General features: G+C 52.0%; 1 protein-coding gene across 1 annotated transcript in view; it reads right to left on the bottom strand.

Moving 5' to 3' along the window:
- CIB4 (calcium and integrin binding family member 4) overlaps positions 1 to 6,843 on the bottom strand; it is a 43,068-nt gene extending 36,225 nt beyond the window's left edge. The window contains exons 1-3 of the mRNA XM_054566303.1: positions 6,790 to 6,843; positions 6,347 to 6,381; positions 1,805 to 1,901 (exon numbers count right to left, since the gene is read on the bottom strand). Coding sequence (XP_054422278.1) covers positions 1,805 to 1,901; positions 6,347 to 6,381; positions 6,790 to 6,843 — 186 coding nt within the window. The remainder of the gene's footprint in view (positions 1 to 1,804; positions 1,902 to 6,346; positions 6,382 to 6,789) is intronic.
- Between the last annotated feature and the right edge of the window lie 12,457 nt (positions 6,844 to 19,300).

The following is a 19,300-nucleotide window of genomic DNA, read 5'->3' as shown; positions in this document are numbered from 1 at the left end:
TTCCGCTCCTGACCCAGTGCCCTGTCCCCTAGTTCTGTAGATGTGGCAATGGCTCAGTGTCCTCAATTCATGAGATGGCTCTGATTGTTAAGAACCAATAGGAAAAGCAACAAAGAAACCAAAAATATTTTAAAAATACAAAAAACAGTCAAAGTGATCCCAATAAATACATCTGCATAGAAAAAAGTATGGAAGGAAATAAGGCAACATGGTCATGACGGCCATCATTTGAGCTGGGCTACCTGATGATTTTTATTGTATCTTGGCTTGTCTCTGTTTTCTAGGCGTTTGGTTTGTTGTTGGGTTTTTTTTTTTTTGCTTGTTTGTTTTGTTTCATTTTGTTTTACAATGACCTGGTTTTTATTTGTGTGATAAAATAAAATAATGACCGTTTAGAAAGATGAAATAGGTAATCCTATCCGAAGATCCCCATCTCAGTTTCTAGCCACTTTCCAACCAGTAAGTTCTGGGGGGGTGGTCTGGTGTTCCCAGCCCCGCCCTGTGGGCGTGGGCTTCACAGCAGCCTGACATCCTGCATCATCCCCCAGCCTGGCTGCCAAACGGTGAGTCCACAGCCAAGCAGAACCTAAACCGCCCGGGGCCACCGCCAGTGCGCTCCTGCCCACCTGCCCAATTAGGAATGGAGAGCCCAGCGCGGGGGTCGGCGCTGACTGCTGGGCCAAGCTCTGCCATCAGGTGGCCCTGGCAAGTCAGGTCCCTCTCCGGGCCTCAGCGATTCAGTGGGTGAGCCCAGGGTGGAGAGCCTTTGACAGGGATCAGGCTGGGTGGCCTCTAAGTTCTTTTCCAGGCTTAACATTCAGATGTTCTGGGACTGAGCAGTAACATCATCCCCCACCCATGTGCCCTTGCCTCGCTGGGCTGCCACTTGGGTCCCTGAGTGGAGAGTCTAGACCTGAGAGAAATCCCAGCCACCTCGTGCATGTGTGTTTGAGGGCACGCATGTGTGTGCATGCGTGCGCGTGTGGGGACGTGGGGGTGTGGAGGGACATGTATGCGAGAAGGCGGTACCAGAGGGACAGGGTCCCTGTTTTGTACCTGGCACAGGCACATTATCCAATTATTTCACTTGTTGAGGACTCTGTTCCTTTCCTCCCCGAAACCCCTCCCATCCCTCCACCCTCTGCGCCCCTTCTCACTCCTTTGTCTTCTCTCTTCCTCTCCCTCCCTGTCAACCCCCAGCTCTGTGTTCTTTCTCTGTCTCTGACTAAGACCAAGACCTGTCGCTTCGTAGCCCTTGTTGACTATGTGCCCCTCCACCCACGTGGTGTCTCCCTGGGAGCACCTTCCCCTCCAGGCCCCTGGCCCTCTTCCAAGAGCAGCCACAGCTCTCAGTGTGCATCTTGTTCCAGACAGAAATGAAGACGAGTTCTACTGCACAGTGACAAATTCAAAGCATTTTTCTGCTCAGATCCGAATGAAAAATCAGGAAGCCTGACACTGCCGTGATTTGTTAACCTGACATTGCCTCTCTATGCATTGAACAAATTTTAATTAAAATCTCAGGAGTGACTAGAGAGCCCTTTTATTATGCACCTCTGGGCTCTTCCAGGTGCCCTGGGTGGAGAGGAACAAGGCCTTTTCACAACAGGGACAAAGGCTCAACGATGGTCCCTAAAAGATTAGGGGAAGCGGAGCTGGTGGCTCAGGCAAGCACAGCCTGTGGGACCTCATGACACTCCAGCCACACACACCCTCCACCCCCTTCACACATGACACAACTGAGACCAGCACTTTCACAGGTCCCCATGACGCCACCCCCACGCACCCATCATCCCAGACTCACCCTCAGCGCCGGCAGGGAGCTGACCTGGTCCACGGTCAGGGTCACCTCCTTGTAGTACTTCCCAGGGGGGCAGAGCTTCAGGAAGGTGTCGTGAATGCTGAGGAGAGACACATGATGGCTGGGGAGCAGAAACCAAGAAAGCGCGCCCCGCCCCCCGCCGCCATGCTGTCTTCGGAGGAAAGGGACTTGGTTGAATGACACAGAAAAGGCAATTATAAATGCTTCCACCCTTCCAGAAACATCCTTGGGGCTCCAGTGTGCCTAGCACACCATGGGGGATGCAGAGAGTAGCCAGGCGTGAGGGAAAGTGAGCAAACGTGCTTATAGCCTGGAACACACGCTACAAGCATCAGTCATAGGAAGTCAGAGCAGGAAGGGACTCCTGCCGTCACTGAGTCCAGCCCCTCCTTTACAGACAGTGAAACCAGTGGGGTCTTGCTTGGGGAAGCCAGGCCCACCCTCAGCCCAGAGAAAAGAGCCCTTCTGCGGGTGTGGCCACGTCAGGATGAGGACCCAGCGGCCGACAGTCAACAAGCTACAGGCTGCCCCAGGCCCAGCCGGCTGGGTCCACAGACTGGGCCACTGAGAAGTCGTCCTAGCCGATCCTGTCATCAGGGTCTCTGGAGGCCCCTCCCGCCCCCCGCCTCCCGGTCCAGGGGATTCTGCTTATGAGCTACAGGCAGGGGGTAAAACACTGGGTGGCTGCTGAGAAGAGAGGGCGGCCGGGAGCTCTGTCCCAGGCTGAGAGAGGATGCATCCATATCCTCCAGCCCCGCACCCCTGTTCAGGGAGAACCGTCCGCGTCAGTCATGGAAAGGTCACCAGAGACTTGACTCTGACAAGTTTGGGAGGGAGCCGGAAAGTGGGGCATGGGACGGGTTGGGGGGAAACACCCTCCAGCAAAGTCCTGGGGGGAGCCTAAAGGGCAGCAAGGGCCAGAGGCAAAGCCATCCTGCAGGGGACGGGGCATGCCTCGTCGGTCCTAGCCCAGAGGAGCATTTTATCACCTTTATTGTTAGAATTGCAAGTGGAAGGGGGACAATACAAAGCAAACCAACTTTCAGTAAATTCTATTCTGTTTTAAGAATTCTCTGAGGCCATGGACCCATTTGGCCGGTGCCCAAGGCAGGCTGCTCCTGCTGTCCCCGCCTCCCACTGGGAGTCCCCGCCACATGCTGCCAACTCTCAGGGACATTTTTCAGGGAACCTGCATGACAGTCTTGCAAGGACAGGACCCTTATCTCTAGTTTACAGAGGAAGAAACCGAGGCTCAAGGAGGTAAAATAACTTGCCTGAGTCACACAGCGGTGAGAGAGGGAGAGGGAGGAAGAGAGAGTGGGGAGAGAGCGCGAGCCAGAGCTGCAGACACCCCAGCTCCTCCCCAGAAGCCCGCAAAAAGGAGGCGTCAGCATGGCCAAGGGACACAGCATGGCCTCTCCTGCCCCTGAAACCCTCTTCTCATTTACCAGGGGCCATGTGCTGGGGTCACTGAAGCGCGTTGTCTCATTGAATCTACCCAACAAGCCCTGGGAGAGACACAGGGGTGATCCCTTCTACAGGTGGGTAAACCAAGGGGAGAGTAAGGGGTGCGCCCAAGGTCAAACAGCTTGCCGGAGATGGAGTGGGGTCTGAACCCTAAAGCAGGTTCTTCGGGCTGAGTGTTCATCCCCACCCAGGTGACAGACTCGTCGCCCCTCCCCCTGGGAAAGCCTCCTGGGGAGGGGGTGCTGGGGGGGGCCCTGCCCGGACTTCATGCCTGCCCCCGGGTGGGGAGGCTACCCGCACATGAATCGCAGCTGCGTCTCAGCCGCCACAGAATGGTCTCCTCCTCCCAATATGGATCAGTTGGCTCTAAGTGGAGCTCTGAATTAATCACTAATGGACTCAAAGTCAAAGTCATTTAAAAAACTCACACTCGGCCTGCCAGAAATCACGCAGCCCAGGCTGGGGCTCCTTCCGCACCTAGCCCAGACACAGGGAGGGGCCGCCTGCAGCGCCGGGGGAGAAGGCCAGCTCCACCGCTCTCACTCGGTGGGACCTTGAACCTGCCCCGTCCCCTCTCAGGCCTCCGCTTCCCCTGTGTAAGATGAGTCTCGTTGACACCCTCCCGCCCCCGCCTGGTTCCCTCCAGTCCAGGCATCCTGTGGCTCTTTCTGGGCCCTTCTCTGGCACCCCGTTTGTCCCTTGCCTCGAAGGCCCTGTCGTTTAGTTGTTTTCAGCGGTGTCCCTTGTTAGAACCCTTCGGGGAGCTTGTGAAATGGTCCGTGTTCACCCTGAGACAGTCTCATTCGAGGCCAGGCAGGGTGCAGGCTCCTGCAGGTTCTATGAATGTCCGTGTTTCTGTGGTGCAGGCAGGGCTGAGGACTCAGCCCAGTGCGGGCCTCGACTCTGTTCCTCTGGTCCCATCCTAGTGACCTGGGTCATGGGGTCAACAGTCCTTTGCCCCGTGGTCAGTCCGTGGGTATTTTATAAATAGACCTACTTTTAGCCTGAAAACATGGTTTTTAGTCCCATGATCAGCTACTTCCAAACTGTGTGACTTGGGCAAGCCATTTCTGGGAGCCAGTTTCCTCATTTGCAAAAAGGGGATAATAGTACCATGAAAATAACAGCGAACACACACTTAGCACTGGCCCTCACACCGGGCACTGCTCCAGCTCCCAACCCGAATTTGATCCTCTACTTGTTCTAATGACAACCATGCAAGGGTAGGTTCCAGCACACTCCCTTCACACTCTTTTTATAAGTGTGGAGACAGAGGCTCAGGGAAGGTGAGAAACTCACCCACACTCTCACAGCTAGGAAGTGACAGAGCTGAGGCTCGAACCCAGGTTTCCAGGAAGCAAGCCTGTCCGCTCTCCACCTGCTGACCTTCGGACATCCCGGGAGGACCAGGAGCAAATGGGCAGGACGGGGCATGGAGGCTGGAAAAGTCTCCATTTCAGTGGCTGGAAATTTCTACTATGATGTAGTCTCACCTGTTGGATAGCCTGCTTGTACATAAATGTTTACTATGACATTATTTGCAAAACTGAAAGCCATAAACAACTTAAGTGTACATGATGGGGAGTTGGTGAAAGGAATTATGGTTCTTCCACAGGAAGGAATGTTCCACAGCCATTAAAAAAGAATGAGACCAAAAGAAAAAAAAAAAAAGGCAGATGTCACGTGCTTTAAGTAAAACTAGCCAAGATGAAAACTTTAAAAAAGAAAGAAAGAAAGAAAGAAAGAAAGAAAGAAAGAAAGAAAGAAAGAAAGAAAGGTCCAGAACAGTATGAATGCTACAATATAAATGGATAAATGCTATGGTAAGAATGGAATACAATTTTTGAAGGCTATACATGCAGGTCTGCCTATGAAAGATCTTCTGGAAGGGTAAATGAGAAACTGACTAAGCAGGGGCTACTTTGGGGAGAAGGTCTGGAAAAATTGGAGGGAAGCATTTACTTCTTTATTTAGAACTTTCTATGCTATTTGAATTTTCTAGTCATGATCACATATTATGCTTTAAAATTCTATTTCATTTTTACTCAAGAGTTACTCAGTAGGGTAGTAGGATATGAGTCATTAGAGTTTTGTCATATTTTTTTCTATATTTAAAAAAATGAGTGAATTTTTCATTTTAAGAGGAAAATAATGTGGCCCCCCAGCTCCCCCTGGTCTCTGGAGTTCCTGGGGTCCTGGCCATCCCTCAGTCCCCCTCGGTGCCTGGGGCAGGGCTCATGCTTGTGGCAAAGTCACTGCCTACCTGGGACTCTGGGTGGGAAGTGTGGCTTTTAGGCTGGACATCATGGCTGGGGAGAGGGTTCTGTTCCTGAGGGTCTACAAGTGGTTTCCTCTCTCCGCCTCACCCCGCCTCACCCCGCCTCACCCCGCCTCACCCCGCCTCACCCTGCCTCACCCCGCCTCACGTCTCAGCGAGCTCATTGATCCACCTAACAGGAGTTTGTTGAGCACCTGTCTTGGCTGAGCGCTCACCCATCTCTCCTGCCTTCCACTCCCGCGGCAGCGCCATGCGCGTTATTGGGATGGGTGCCTTTGGCCTGGAGCCTCCCCCGCTGGACGGAAACCTGCACATCAGGGACTGCACTGCTCCCTGTTGTTCCCCTAGTGCCCTCACAGTGCCTGCCACCCACCTGGCACTGAGGATGGACTTGGGGAGGGAGGGAGGGCGATGGGAGGGGCTAAAAGAGGTTCAGTTAGCGCATCATGGATACCCAGCCAGTGAATGGTCCAAAGTGCTGCAGGCTTGTCTCCTGAGTGCTTCCTCTCTTTTTTCTTCATTATCCCAAGAAGGCCCTATCCAGCTGTGTGAGTCTTAAAGAAACCCAGCCTTGGATCCCATAGCAGCCTTAAGCCTGACGTGTCACTCAATGCAGTCAGGCCTGGGACTCCTGACCTCAAACCCCGGGGGCTGGGGTCCACCTCCACTCACCCTGGGCAGCCTCATCGCCAGGGCTCGGTGGCTGTGAGCAGGGACCCTGCTAGGGACTGGGGTAAGATCCCAGCTCAGGGGCAGGGAAGGGGGCACCCGCTACTCACCACAGGATTTCATTTCTGGTCAGGAAGGTCAGGGCCTACAACAAATCACAGAGAGGTGACCTGCCCACTCCGTCTGGCCCTGCCCTGGCCTCCCGCGGAGTAGGGGGCTCCGGGGACGGGGTGGACAGGCCCCTGCTCTCTGCACACAGCCCTCAGTATCAGATGCCTGAGGGGGTGGCCGAGGAGGACACGGTGCCCTTCCCCCCTCCCCGTCTCTGATGGTCTTGGGAAGCGGTGTGTGGGCACAGGCCTGGAGGGGGGATCAGAGACAAGACTAAAAACTGGGCTCTGGCCCCGGGCAGATGGGGAGGACCGGGCTGGACCTTCCTTAGCGACTGCTCTGGCCGGTACACTCTAGAGCTTCAGGTAAGTGTTTTCCCACTCGCCCCACCTGCTTCAGAAGCTCTCCCCTCCGCCCCGAATCTCCAGCCTGAGCTGCCCACCTGGTATTCTTCCAGGTCCTCCCAGTGTATCTGGTACCTCAAACACTGGCCCATGCCAGCCACGCCCTTCTCTCTGCTGGCAGCAGAACCGTTGGCCCAAGGGCTCACCAGTTTGTGTGCCCAGGTGATCTGGTTGCCATGGTGACCTGCATTCCACCTTCTGCCCATTCTACCGGAGCCCCTGAGTGCTCAAAGAGATGGCTTCTTTTGGTTCCCTAGGTTAACAGACACCACCGCTCGAATGGCAAACAGAAAGGCAGCCCGTAGCGGGGCTGAGTGCCAGACTGTGGCCTCAGGGGTCACACCGCCTGGGTTCGCAGCCCAGACCTGCCCATGCTGACAGGTGACCCCGGGCAGGTTACTCAACCTCTCTGTGTCTTAGTTGCCTCAGTTATAAAATGGGGATGACAACCGTGGGATTGTTGTGAGGATTATTTGGGCTAATACAGGTGATAACGCCTGGCATATAATAGGTGCTCACTCAACGTTAGCTCTTGGAACCGTGTCCCAAGCACCGTGCCAGGTGTGGAGACACAAAAATGAGGCCGCCTCGACCCTGACCTCAAGAAGGGGCCCAAAGAGCCCCCGAAGGGGCTGTCCAGCCCATCTGCGAGGGTCCCTGCAGGAGCAGAGGGCCCATTCAAATTAGGATGATTGGAAGAGGGTCTAAGAAAGGAACTTTATGGGCCTCTACACAAGGGCAAGGTCAGGGTGGAGAGAAGCCACCCAGGATAGCGCAGGATCGTGGGGCCAGTCACCTTGGAGTCGCTACCAAATATGCAACACACGTGGAATCCATACCCCGGCATCACCCTCTCTCCTTCTCTCTCGCGGGGACAAAGAGCCACAGGGTGCGAATCTGGAAAGACAGAGAAGTCGGTACTGGTATCGCAACAGCATTAGAGGAAGAGCCTCCAGCCGGGGAGGGCAGCAGGCCCACCCCCGCTGTGCCGCTGTGGTCTCCCCGCTCTCCCCAGCCCTCCCACTCGCTCTCCTAGATAAGCATCCCGAGGGCTTTCTGTCGAGCTCATTTATATCTCTGGAAATCAACTGCTCATTTTTCTTCATCTGTCCTCTCGGAGGGAAGGCTGGCAGAAGAAACCCAGGGGCCCCAGTCCCTCACTTACCTGGCAGACACAGGTGGGGAACCCACAGTGCGCCCGGAGCCCACCTGCCCCTGGGGAGAGAGGGGCGAATGTGGTCTCAGCCCTCAAGGAACGGATACTTGCCACACAACACATGCGCGAGCACCGAGGGAGATTGAGCTGTTATCATGTGAAGCATAACAGTACAGTTATGGGTCTCAGAAGAGGTGAGACCCCTGGGTTGGAAGCGTGCATGCAGGGGGCGGCAGTTGAGCGGTTACTATAATGGCGTGGTTAAGAATGTGGGCTGGCCACGACACCTCAGGCACGTTGTCAAACCATCTTAAGCCTCGGTTCCCTCATCTGTAAAATGGGATAGTAAATGCCTACTCTATAAGATTAATACAAGGATAAAAATAAAATGTTTTATATATGTAGCGAGGTACCTGCCACATAATGAGTTCTCAATAAAGAGTAAGAGATATGGTTACTTTTTACTGTTGGGCCTGGAAGAAAGGGTGGGATTTTAGCAGGCAAAGTCAGTGATTAAATCCCTTCTTCTGCTAAGCCCTTTCTGAGCTTGTACCGTCGTTTACTGAGCAGATGTGTCCTTGTCAGCGGAATAGCGAGCCCTGTGAGGTCAGCGAGGTACTGTCCCTTTATTCTGGGGAAGGTGGAAGCTGCTGACATTCAGTGATGCTGTGGGATCCCTCAGGCAAGTGGGTGAGGGAGGATCCAAGCCGGTGCTGCAGGTGCAGGCCTGGGGGCTCCCACAGTGTGGGGTGGGAGACAGGTGAGCTGCGGATGACACCCCCAGAGGCCGCCTCCTTCTCAAGTCTCGCTCAGTCTTCCTGTTACCTCGAGGTACAAGTGGCAGCCTGGCGCGCAGGCGGCAGGGGCCTTTAACACCCGGTTGACACTTTGCTAAAAGGAAACAAACTAAGGAACATCCCTGCAGCCCAGAGCTCTTAGCGATTTGTTCAGCAACTATTTATTGAGGTAGACAGAGGAGAGCGAGCCGAGGAGAGCCACACAGGAAAAGCAGCCTCTCTCAGACAGCGACAAGTGCCGGATGCAACAAAGCAGAGATGGGGAGGGGCGGGGCTGGACAAGCTTCTTGAGGAGAGGCCGCTTGAGTGGGGACCTGAGGGACAAGGAGAGGTGAGCCAGGCTAAGTTGGGAGAGTTTTTCAGGCCCAGAAGCTGACAGCATCCAGCTAGAATTTATGACACAGCTGGGTTGTCCCTATATCTGTTTATATTCTTCCTTCCATTTTGAAAGTGTTACCGGCTTGCAATTTATAACTGTGATATACAGTTTCCTCTATAAATATATCTGTTTAATGAAAAGAAATGAAAACCTTTATAAAGTAAAATATTAAATAAATAATTGCACAGGTGGTGAAGGAATATGCCAGGAACACAAGGCCTCTCTCTCCGCCCCCCTCATGCAGGTAACCAAGGTTTGCAAACTCTGCTACCCTCCTCTCTCCTTCGGTTTCATCCCCCCACATCCTTCCCAACTCCTCCCCGCCTACCACACACAGAGGCTCTGTGATTTCATCCTAGAGAAGGTTTTCATTGGTTCTTACAAATGACAATAGTAGCAATAAGAATATCACCTTACATTTGCATATCCCTTTGTCATTCCAAAATGCTTTTCTGTGTATCATCTCATTTACCCAAGAAATACAAGCCTATGCCCCTTAAAAAAAAAAGAAACAAAGAAGACTTCCTTCAATATGCTAACCAACCAACACCTCTACCCGCCTCCACCCAAATCCCCCTTCAGCAGGGACTTTGAAAGGGGAGTGACCGAGCTGCAGAGGCCCAGGCCTGCCTGGGCGGTTCGCCCTCCCTCCTCAGGGCCTGCCCCTGCCCGGACCTTTGTTGCGTGGGATGGAATGTGCTCTTTGCAAGGCTCCTGGTGCCTTGCAGTGAACTCTCCCCGCTGTTCAAACTGCAGCCCCTACTCCAACCTTGATTTCGATACCCTTCAAGATGGGCTGGGGAAAAAGAAAAAACAACTTTGTGTCAGGAACATGTAAAGAACTCTTATAATTCAACACTAAAAAGACAAATAGTTCCACTAAAAAACGGGCAAAGGGTTTGAATCGACGTTTCTCCAAAGATATTCAAATGGCCAACGAAGGAGCCCATGAAAAGGTGCTCATTGTCTAATTAGCACCATTGAGGTCATCTGCCTGATAGCTCTTTGCCAGCCCCTAAAAGAAGGTGGCCTTGCTGCAACCAATGTGGTTTTTACTGATATAACTTCCTTATTCCCACTCCCTTCTGCCTATAAAAGTCTTTCATTTTGTACAGCTCCTTGGAACTTCTTTTTAGCTGCTAGATTGGATGCTGCCCGATTTATGAATTGTGGAAGAAAGTTAGTCAAGATCCTTAGCATTTACTCAGATGAACTTTTTTTAACATATATGACCCTGAAGTTCCCCTTCTGGAGATATATATACCCAAGGGAAATGAAAACACTTGTCCACATAAAACCTTGTACCTGAATGTTCATAGCAGGACTATTCATAATTGCCAAAAAAGTAGAGACAGCCGAAATAATCATCAACTAATGAATGTATAAATAAAATGTGCACATCCAATATCACAGAGCATTATTCTGCAATAAAAATAAAGTATTAATACATGGTACAATATAAATAAAGCTTGAAAACATTACACAGAATTAAGAAAGCTAGTCACAAAAGGCCACATATGATGTCATTCCATTTATATGCGACGTCCAGAGTAGATGAATCTATAGGAACAAAAATATTTGTGGTTGCCATGAACAGGGGTGGGGGTAAGGGGTGGGGGGTGGAGGGAGGGAGGTTGGGAGGTTACTATTAATGAATATGGAGTTTCTTTTTGAGGTGCCAAAAATATTCTAAAATTAGATGGTGGTATATGGTTGTACACTTTAATACTGAATTACATGGTAAGTCAATTATTTCTTAATAAAGCTGTTATTATAAACAATTTCAAGGATTGTGTATGTCCTAGCACATCGTAAGCCCACCATAAATATTATTTTAAAAATGCATAAATGAGATTATATTTTCAAATAGTTTCCGATCGATTTTCTCAGGCTGCAAGTCTTAGAGTTGGGGGCCCCACCCACGGTAGTTAGTCGGTGCTAAAGATGAGCGCACGTCCCGCTGGAGCGAGTCACTGCCCAGCTCAAACATCAACTAGATTTTTGTTTGAGTTCCCAGAAACTGAGCAGCCTGAAAAGCCATGCTTGGTCTGGAGAAAGGATTTTCTGAATTCCTTCGGCGTGGCAAGGGGCCGGCCTGAGGATGCAGACCGTGGAATCTATAGGAACATCCTGGCACACTGAAAGAAAAAGGATAAAAGGATGGCCCTTCTGGTCCTGGGGGCAAGGAATAAAGAAGACAGCGAAGACACCAGACTATAATGAAGGCTTGCTACCTAAGGATGAGGGTGCAGGGGTGCTTAGAAACATCCCTAGGTGCTGAGCATGCCTGAGTCACGTTCCCTTAAGCTTACTGTTGGGGAGAGTCAGGGCACCTGTAAAAGTCTGCCTCATGCTCGTGGCTATTTCCAGCATGGTGCAGCGTAAAGGTGCCCTGTGGCGGAGGTGGCATGACCAAGGCAGGGCTCTTAGCTTCCCTGGCCAAGCAGGGGACCCTGAGGTTCCCCTGTGTTCCAGGAAGTGGATCAGGGGGGCTGAGAGCTCAAGCAAAGTCTTGGCCAGTATGAAGAGGCACTCTCTCAGGGACAAAGGGGACAACCCAGACTCCCACAGTTTGTGTTGGCACACTGTCCATAAGGTCAGGTGTGCCCATCATGCCTAGTTAGACCCCAGCAAAAATGCACAAAACAAGCATGGCTCTAAGGATGTCTCCCTGCAGCCAGACGCTGGCTTGGGGGGCAAAACCTGAAACAATGAACATTTACTTAGACGGACTAGCTCATCCAAAGAGACTGTTTAAACCAATTCTTTAGTTTCCCGTTTACATTGCCGGGGGAGAGGAGGGTTGTTATGGCTGGAGCTAGAAACAGAGTAAATATTCCAATAGATTGCATATTTAAAAGGGAAAGAAATCGTTCAACTTGGAAGATGCTGGAGTATTATTCATGGCAAGTTCAGGGGGTGGGAGCTTGGGAGGAAGATCTGAGCAGTTTTAGAGAACAAGCTCTCTTTTCTTTGCACACAGCAAGGAAAGACCCCATGGCCAGACCAGGGGGGAGAACGCTGAGGTAAGAGTAGCTAGAGCAGCCTGGGAAGCCAGAAGGGGCTGATCCAGTGGGCCCTGGGGGTGAGCAGGCTGGAGCCTGGACACAGCGGCAGGGGAGGAGGGAAGGGCGGGCAACTGTCTAGGCACACCCCCACCAACCGCTGCCTTCGAGCAAGGCGGCTGCTCACCACGCACACATCACCTTTCCCGAACTGTGCTAGACCCACTCGGGCTCACCCCAAGGACACTTTTCATGCCTCTCTACCTGGCTTCTGGGATGAGCGTGGGGATGGGCCTATGTTTGGGAGAGACTGAGTCTCGTGACAGCTGAGTAGGGCTCCCCAGGCAGTGATGGGAAGAAGGTAGATACACCTGGATAAAAAGTGACTCTGACACTAACTACAGAGGGTTAATGCAGACTTTACAAGTTAAGGGCATAGTCCTCCACATAACCCCCTTCACTTCAGACACCAGATGCAAGTTCTGGGGTTCTCGGGCTACCTGCACTTTCAACCAAGTGGCCACTATCCCCTCAGGATTGATAATTCACTAGAATAAGTCACAGAACTTGGGAAAGCACTATCCTTAGTGTTGGCGCAGATGGCTGGATATTCATAAAGAGAGCAAAGGGGATGAGACGTTAAGAAGCCTAATCAACTAAGGAGCTGAATCAAACTGGGAGCCTGAGTAAGTATGGAACTTAAGCTTCAGACACCCCAGGGGACCACGAGGGGGACTGACATTCCTCCCTCCCTCCCTCACCAAGGGGGCATGGACCAGCTTTCCAGTCTCCAGAGGGTACAGCTGGTCCACTCACCCAGACTATGGAGGGAGGGATAAACAATAAATGGGGAGGTAAGCATATGCGCAATAAAAACAAGATGACACAATAGAAACTTAGATGGCACAGGGGGAAGTCTTTCTACTATAAGGCATGTGCAGTAGTAACTAAGTTGGTGATCATAAGGGGCGGAGCCTAGCCTGGGGAAAGGATCAGATTGGGTAAGGGACACAAACCCTGGAAGATCTAGGAAGTGGATTGGTTAGGGGGAGGGCCTACTACAAGCCCTTGAAGGATTGGGAAATTGATTGGTTACTTCGAAAGAGCACCTAGTCCCTTCCAAGCCAGAGATAATATAGTTCAAGCTTAACAAAGCTCTTGCTCACCTGGTAACATGCCTTGTTCCCTTACATGTTCTCCCTCCACACCATCCCTGCGGCCCTAGCAGCCACCTACAGCCTGGCAGCCATGTGGACTCCAAGTGCAGGCTTCAAGCACAAGCCTGGGTATCACAAAGCAATGCCAGCTGGAACGCAGCTGGGAACAGAGACTACGTTAGCCAGGCAGGGACAGAGGCCGAACTGGACGGAGCTTTGGCACGACAGAGAGTCTCTGGACACTGGCTCTACTTCCGGGCCTGATGAAGACAAGGCTGGACTTTTTCCACAGTGGCACTGACGGAGATGAGACACCAGGAACCAGGGGGCAGTCACGTACTTCAACCCCAATAAATCTTTCCATCACATCTCATCCTCTTGTGCATGGGTCCCCAGAAACACTTTTCTCACAACCCCGTGAAAGGACCCTATTTCCACCAGCAACGTCAGCCTACGGTTTTATTATAAAGAGTTCGAATCAGGACTAGCCAAATGAAGAGGCGCATCGCACGAGGCCTCAGAGGGTCTCAAAGGTGAAGCTCCCAGGTCCTCAGGATGTGTTCTTCGGACCATCGGTGTCACACCTGATGTAGGAAGAGCTCACCTGAGCACTGGCAACTCGAGTTTGTATTGGGCTCTCATTATGTCAGCATTTTGACTGACTCATCCGTCGGCCCTGTGACTGAACGTGATCTCCAGCTCCCTTACCACCCTGGGGGCTGTGCTGATATCATCTGGCTCAAAACCCCAACCCCCTCATCACAGAGTCGGCCCCCATCCTGAGTCATCTCATTAGCATAAACTCAGACAGGGTCCAGCAGTCCGCAGTGAATAACAAAGACACTCCTGACACTTAGGAAATCCCAAGGATTTAGAGGTTACCTCCCATGAACCAGGGACATCGGTCCCCCTCCCAAACTCTTTATTACTCAGAACTAAGAAATCCGAGGTGGAGTGAGGTGCAGTTAGAGAAACAGAGGCCCAGATCCAACCTTTTGAGAAGAAAGAGACCCTTTCTTCTCCAGAGGAAAGGAAAATCATGGACAGGTAGTATCTTAAAATTTAAGTCTTTGTGTCCTTTTCCACGTTTTCATAAGAAACCTTTTTTTTTTCTCTAGTCTCTCATTCACATTGCCTGGGAAAAAGTAGAATTGTCATAGAAAAGGGGAAAAAGCTAGAAGTTGCCAATGTTCCTTTTTGATTTAAAAAAGAAATCAAACTTTTGAGAATCCCAAGGGAATGCTGAGGGAAGCAGCGTCCAGAGTTTATAAGAGAAGGATGGTGAGGAAGCACTGTGTCACCAGGGAGGGGGGACAAGGGTCTCCGACTGGGGCCGCTGCCACTGCCAGGCCCAGGGAGCCTGAGTCTGCAGTCAGACCCTTATTGGCCTTTCGGGAGCATCGCTGATACCCAGGGAGAGGAGCCCCGAGAACAGCCAGCATCCTCACTGTGGGCTGGCCTCTCCGTCACCAATCCAGCCCAACCGTCACTCGAACGTGGCCTGTAGAATGACAGGTTGTTTCCCAAGGCCCTGTGAAGCCCCACCTGACTTGCCTGTGTGGACACACACCCCCACCCCCATTTTCAGTGGCCCAGGACATGAAAAAGCTCCACAAAAAGTGGGTGGGGCCTCAAAACTTGGAGGCCTGAGGACTGGCGGGCGGGGTGCAGAAGGAAAGTTCCAGCACCGCTGTTGCCTTGGCACTGGACTGTGGTGTCCCTCGCCCCTTGTGCCTTGTATCAGATGACCTGGTGCCCCGCGTCCCACCATGACTTCCAGCAGTGCTGGGAGGACAGGTCTACGTGAGCGCGGTCCTCTCAGAGTGTTGTCTCAAGGGTTCTCTTTGCATTTCCTGCTCCAGGACTTCTCTATCAAGGAGCCTCCTTGGCCTCTGAGTGAGCCCAGCCCAGAAGGCCGGCATGACGCTCCTGGGGGCTGGCGCTGGTGGAGAAAATGTCCCATGGCCGCACTCCTGGGCGGCAGCTCAGGGAGGGGCTCTGTGGCTTCTCAGCAGGACTTGGTGAAGTCAGGGTTCTTCAATACAGAAGACATTGAACACTCTGGCCTAGCTGGGCTTCTCCCCTTTCCCCATCTCTCTCCCCCGCCCCTCACTCCTGCCCCCTGGGACCAGCTCTCAAATAAATCACCTATGCAAACGTCCTGGTGTCTGTCCTGCTTTCATGTGACAGCTGGGGCACCCATGGCATTGCTAGGAGCTTCTGGAGTGCTGCCCTGCTGCTTGGCTTTCCAGTTGGAGCAGACCTGGCTTTTTAGCTCTAAATCTCCATGGACAAACCTTAAAGATCATCTCGTTGGACTCCTACATTTTGCAGATGAGCCCAACAGGAACCTTGCCTGAGCTCACGCGAGGAGGTGACGGCAGAGCTGGGTCTGGAACCTCACTTGTTTGTCTCCTCCCTCCCAACAGGCCTCTAAAAGGTGGAGGTCAGTTTAATGAGACCCTGTTTGTGGAAATGCCTTGTAAACTGTGAAGCATTGTAAAAATGCTTTGTTGTGATTTGTGCCAGACCTGTGACTGGAACCCAGATCTGCTGACTCCGTGGCCAGTGAGTTAAACCCGACAGTAAGAAGACTGTGTTAGGCAGCAGTTTAGGATTCCTTATTTTTCTAGCTACCCACTCACAGACCCTTGCTTACTAAAAACCCCGCCCCGGCGGCCGTGCCGCTGCGCAACGCTACCTTTCTGCTGAGCCGCTGGGAGTCGGAGGTGGCTGCTGACTTTGTCAATCTTTCATTCACTTATTCAAATCTTCTAAGACGTCCTGGGCACTTTGCTAGTGCTGGGGCTGTGGTAGTGACTAAGACAAACACAGTCTCTGGTCTCAAGGAGGTTAGCATCTAGTAGGGGAAACGGATTCAACAGCCACTTGATTAACTAGGTCATTTCAATGCACTGAGTGTTATGGACAGAGGGCAGGATGCAACGCCAATGAGTCCGCAGGGGCATCTAACCACTTTGGGTGGGGGGTCAGGGCAGCTCCTTCGAGCAGGGGACGTTTAGCTGCGACCTGAAGGATAAACAGGAAAGAGGCAGACATGAGAGAAGAAGGGGGTTTCTTGGCAAGAAAAGAACATACAGGGAGACCCTAAGGCCGGGCTGTGTGTCGAGAGTGAGGGGTGGGGCTTGGGCTCCTTGACGGCTTATCTTCAAAGCTTTCTTAAAAGCAATGGTATGTCATTGTAGGGTGTTATGCAGAGCAATGACATAATCAGATTTTTGTTTTCCAGGGGTCATTGTGCTCGCAGGGTAGCTGGCGAACATGCTTGGAAAGGGGCCAGCCTGTCTTTGGGGAGGGATGTGAGGAGACTACCAAATAACCGGGGCGGGGGGTGGGGGCAGCTGCCGGGACAGGGCTGTGGCAGTGAGAAGCAGGGGACTGGATGAGTTCATATGACATCTTAAGGTGGAATCAGCAACACGGGGAGGCTGGAAGTGGGGGGAGCGGGGGAGAGGGAATTGTCACTGGTGATCCTTGGGTTTCTGACATCCGCAGCAGGGTGGATGCAGGAGATGCTTCCTCCTGAGATGGCAGCCTCAGGATGGGAGAGGGACAAATTTGGGGGGAAGAATGAGATTTTGGGTATGTTGAGTGTCCGTGTGACAATCATGCGAGGGTGTCAAGTGGCAGTTAGATATGTGGGACTAAGAGCTCAGAACAGAGCTCTGGACTGGAGACAGGAATCTGGAAATGTCCAGGCACAGGTGATGTTTAAAACTGTGGATGTAACGGGCAAGGGATCACCTTGGGGATGGAGATAAGGTCCCTGCCTTCAGGGAGCTTACATTCCAACAGAATGGACAGAGAACGCTGCTTCCGGTAACAGCAGAGTAGCTGGTGAGAGGCCAGTCCTCTCACTAACAATGAGCTGGACAAAACACGAAAGCTGTCTGTTTGAGAGGCCAGGATCCCAGAGAGAAGGGGAGCCTGGGGAGGTGACATTTGGTGTTATTCATTCCCTTAAGGCATTGCCGATTCGTGAGTTGCATGGGGCGAAGAGGTTAAGAATCAAGCCAAGATGGTGGCTAAGAAGCTGAAAGCTTGAGCTGGAGGTTTTGGCGGTTTCATGGGGTGGGAAACAAAATTGGTGCGCAACATTCTCAGGCAAGCAGAACATGAGGGTCAAGATGTCCAGAAGAGAAGCACATTCTGTTAGTAGAAAATTCCAGGGCCCTTTTCCCTGAGGCATCTGCTGATTCATAAGCAGCATTCACCAGAGTAAGGAAGGGCTGAGCAGAAAGCACAGCGGAAAGACCCAGAAGCTGAGCGGAAGTTTCGGAACTAAAGGTGGGGCTGGGGAAACAAACTTGGAATCAAAGACCCACCAAAGAGCACAGGCCCTGGAAAACAACGCAGATCGTGGTGAGAGCCCCAAGAGGGCGAGGTGCTGGGAGGCAGAGCTGGAAACAGCAGCCGTCTCGGAGTCTGACAGCCAGCGCCGAGGCGGCTCCATCCCAGGCTGGATCGGGACGGCCTCCCAGAAAGCCAAGGTAAATCCTCTCGGTGAGAAATACGTCCGAGCCCAGAAGGTACCTGCATAATCAAAACCGACCCATGGGTGATCCAGATAGGGGCATTATCCAATAAAGACGTCCAAATAACCGTGATGAATATTGTCAAAAATGTAGAGGACAAGAAAGAGAATTTCACCAGAGAACCAGACTCTCTATGCAAAATAACCAAATGGAAGTTTTAGTTGGAACGGATAGATTTGAAAATTAATATCCTTGATGAACGGTTAATGTTCTTCCAGCAGCCAAGTGGAAGGGTGTCCCCGGGGAAGGTAAGCACCGCAGGAAGCCCCACAGGTGGCAGCCAGCAAGCAGGACAAAGGGCGGGGCGTGGGGCTGGGGAGGGACGGCAGCCCTCGGGGAGGAAATTCATGGACGGCCGCCGGGTTTGAATGTGGGATAAAGAAACTGGAGTGCCGCTGTTCTGCGAAGAGTGACCAGTAGTTACGTTTTTCTGTGGCTCCCTATGGGTTTAGTGTGCCTCCGGGTCAACTTAGAAAATGACAGTTTGCATTTTTTTAAAAAATCACTCTTTTCTCAAGCATCAGGAAATACTTAAAGCATTTTTAATTGTTTCATCTTTTGGCTCTTTTTGTCAAACTATATAACAAGCCTATAATACAGTTTCAGACTGTAACATTGAACTTTTAAACACATTCTGGTATTGAGCAAGACCTTTTTCAGCTGGTTTATTTTGTCCTTCCATTGCTGACCTTGTAAGCTACTTAATTGCGAAATATGGTTTGCCTCAGAGTGCCTCTTAACATTGTATTCTTTAAAATCGAGATTTTTCCATTGCATGGGAGGCCATTCTAACACACACAGCACAGGGTTCCTCCTTCCGCTTACTTAGAGACATATGGTTCTCATCAGCCACTTCTCTCTTCTTGGCAAAAACTACGGCAAGCATTTAAATTTTATATAGCAAAGAGACCACTCCTCTCACACAAGCCCTTATTTACTGTTCTCTGGCTTCCCTGCCCCACGTGACCCCACCTCCAGCTCTATTCCTAAGAGAGCCCCAGTCTCCTGCCAGGCAAACCCAACTGATGGAGCTGCCCCACCTGCCAGACCTGACCAACAGAGCCCCGAAACCAACCCACAGGCCTCTGGGAACTAGAGCAGATCAAGCTGAGTGTGAACCGTCTCTCAAGAGCAGGGGTTCCTGAAATGAGAGGGGTCAGCCAGCTGGGAGCTGTTCCTCACTGCTGCAGAGACTGGGCGGCAAATGAAGATCCTTCGGAGACTGGAAACTGCTGACATTTGGGGTGTCCTGACTCTGAGCCGATCCAGTGGGAAAGCCAAGCCCCACCCCCTTGCCACGGGCTTCCCCGCTTTGTGTCCACCAGTCCTTACCCTTCCTGATGTCACTCCGAGGGAGGCAGGGTGCCCCTCCCTCAATCACCTTCTCAGCTGGCAGCCAAGGTGGGGACGGCCCCCATCGCCCGACCATCCTTCCTCTGGGAGCTGGCTGAGCCCCACCGACAGAAATGGCTGGGAAGAAAGCTAGTGAGAGCAGCCCT

Source organism: Pteronotus mesoamericanus, unplaced genomic scaffold, assembly GCF_021234165.1.
Source record: "Pteronotus mesoamericanus isolate MK-2021 breed Mesoamerican mustached bat unplaced genomic scaffold, CSHL_Meso_final contig_101, whole genome shotgun sequence".
Lineage (NCBI taxonomy): Eukaryota > Metazoa > Chordata > Mammalia > Chiroptera > Mormoopidae > Pteronotus > Pteronotus mesoamericanus.
This window is presented reverse-complemented; position numbering and strand designations above follow the sequence as displayed.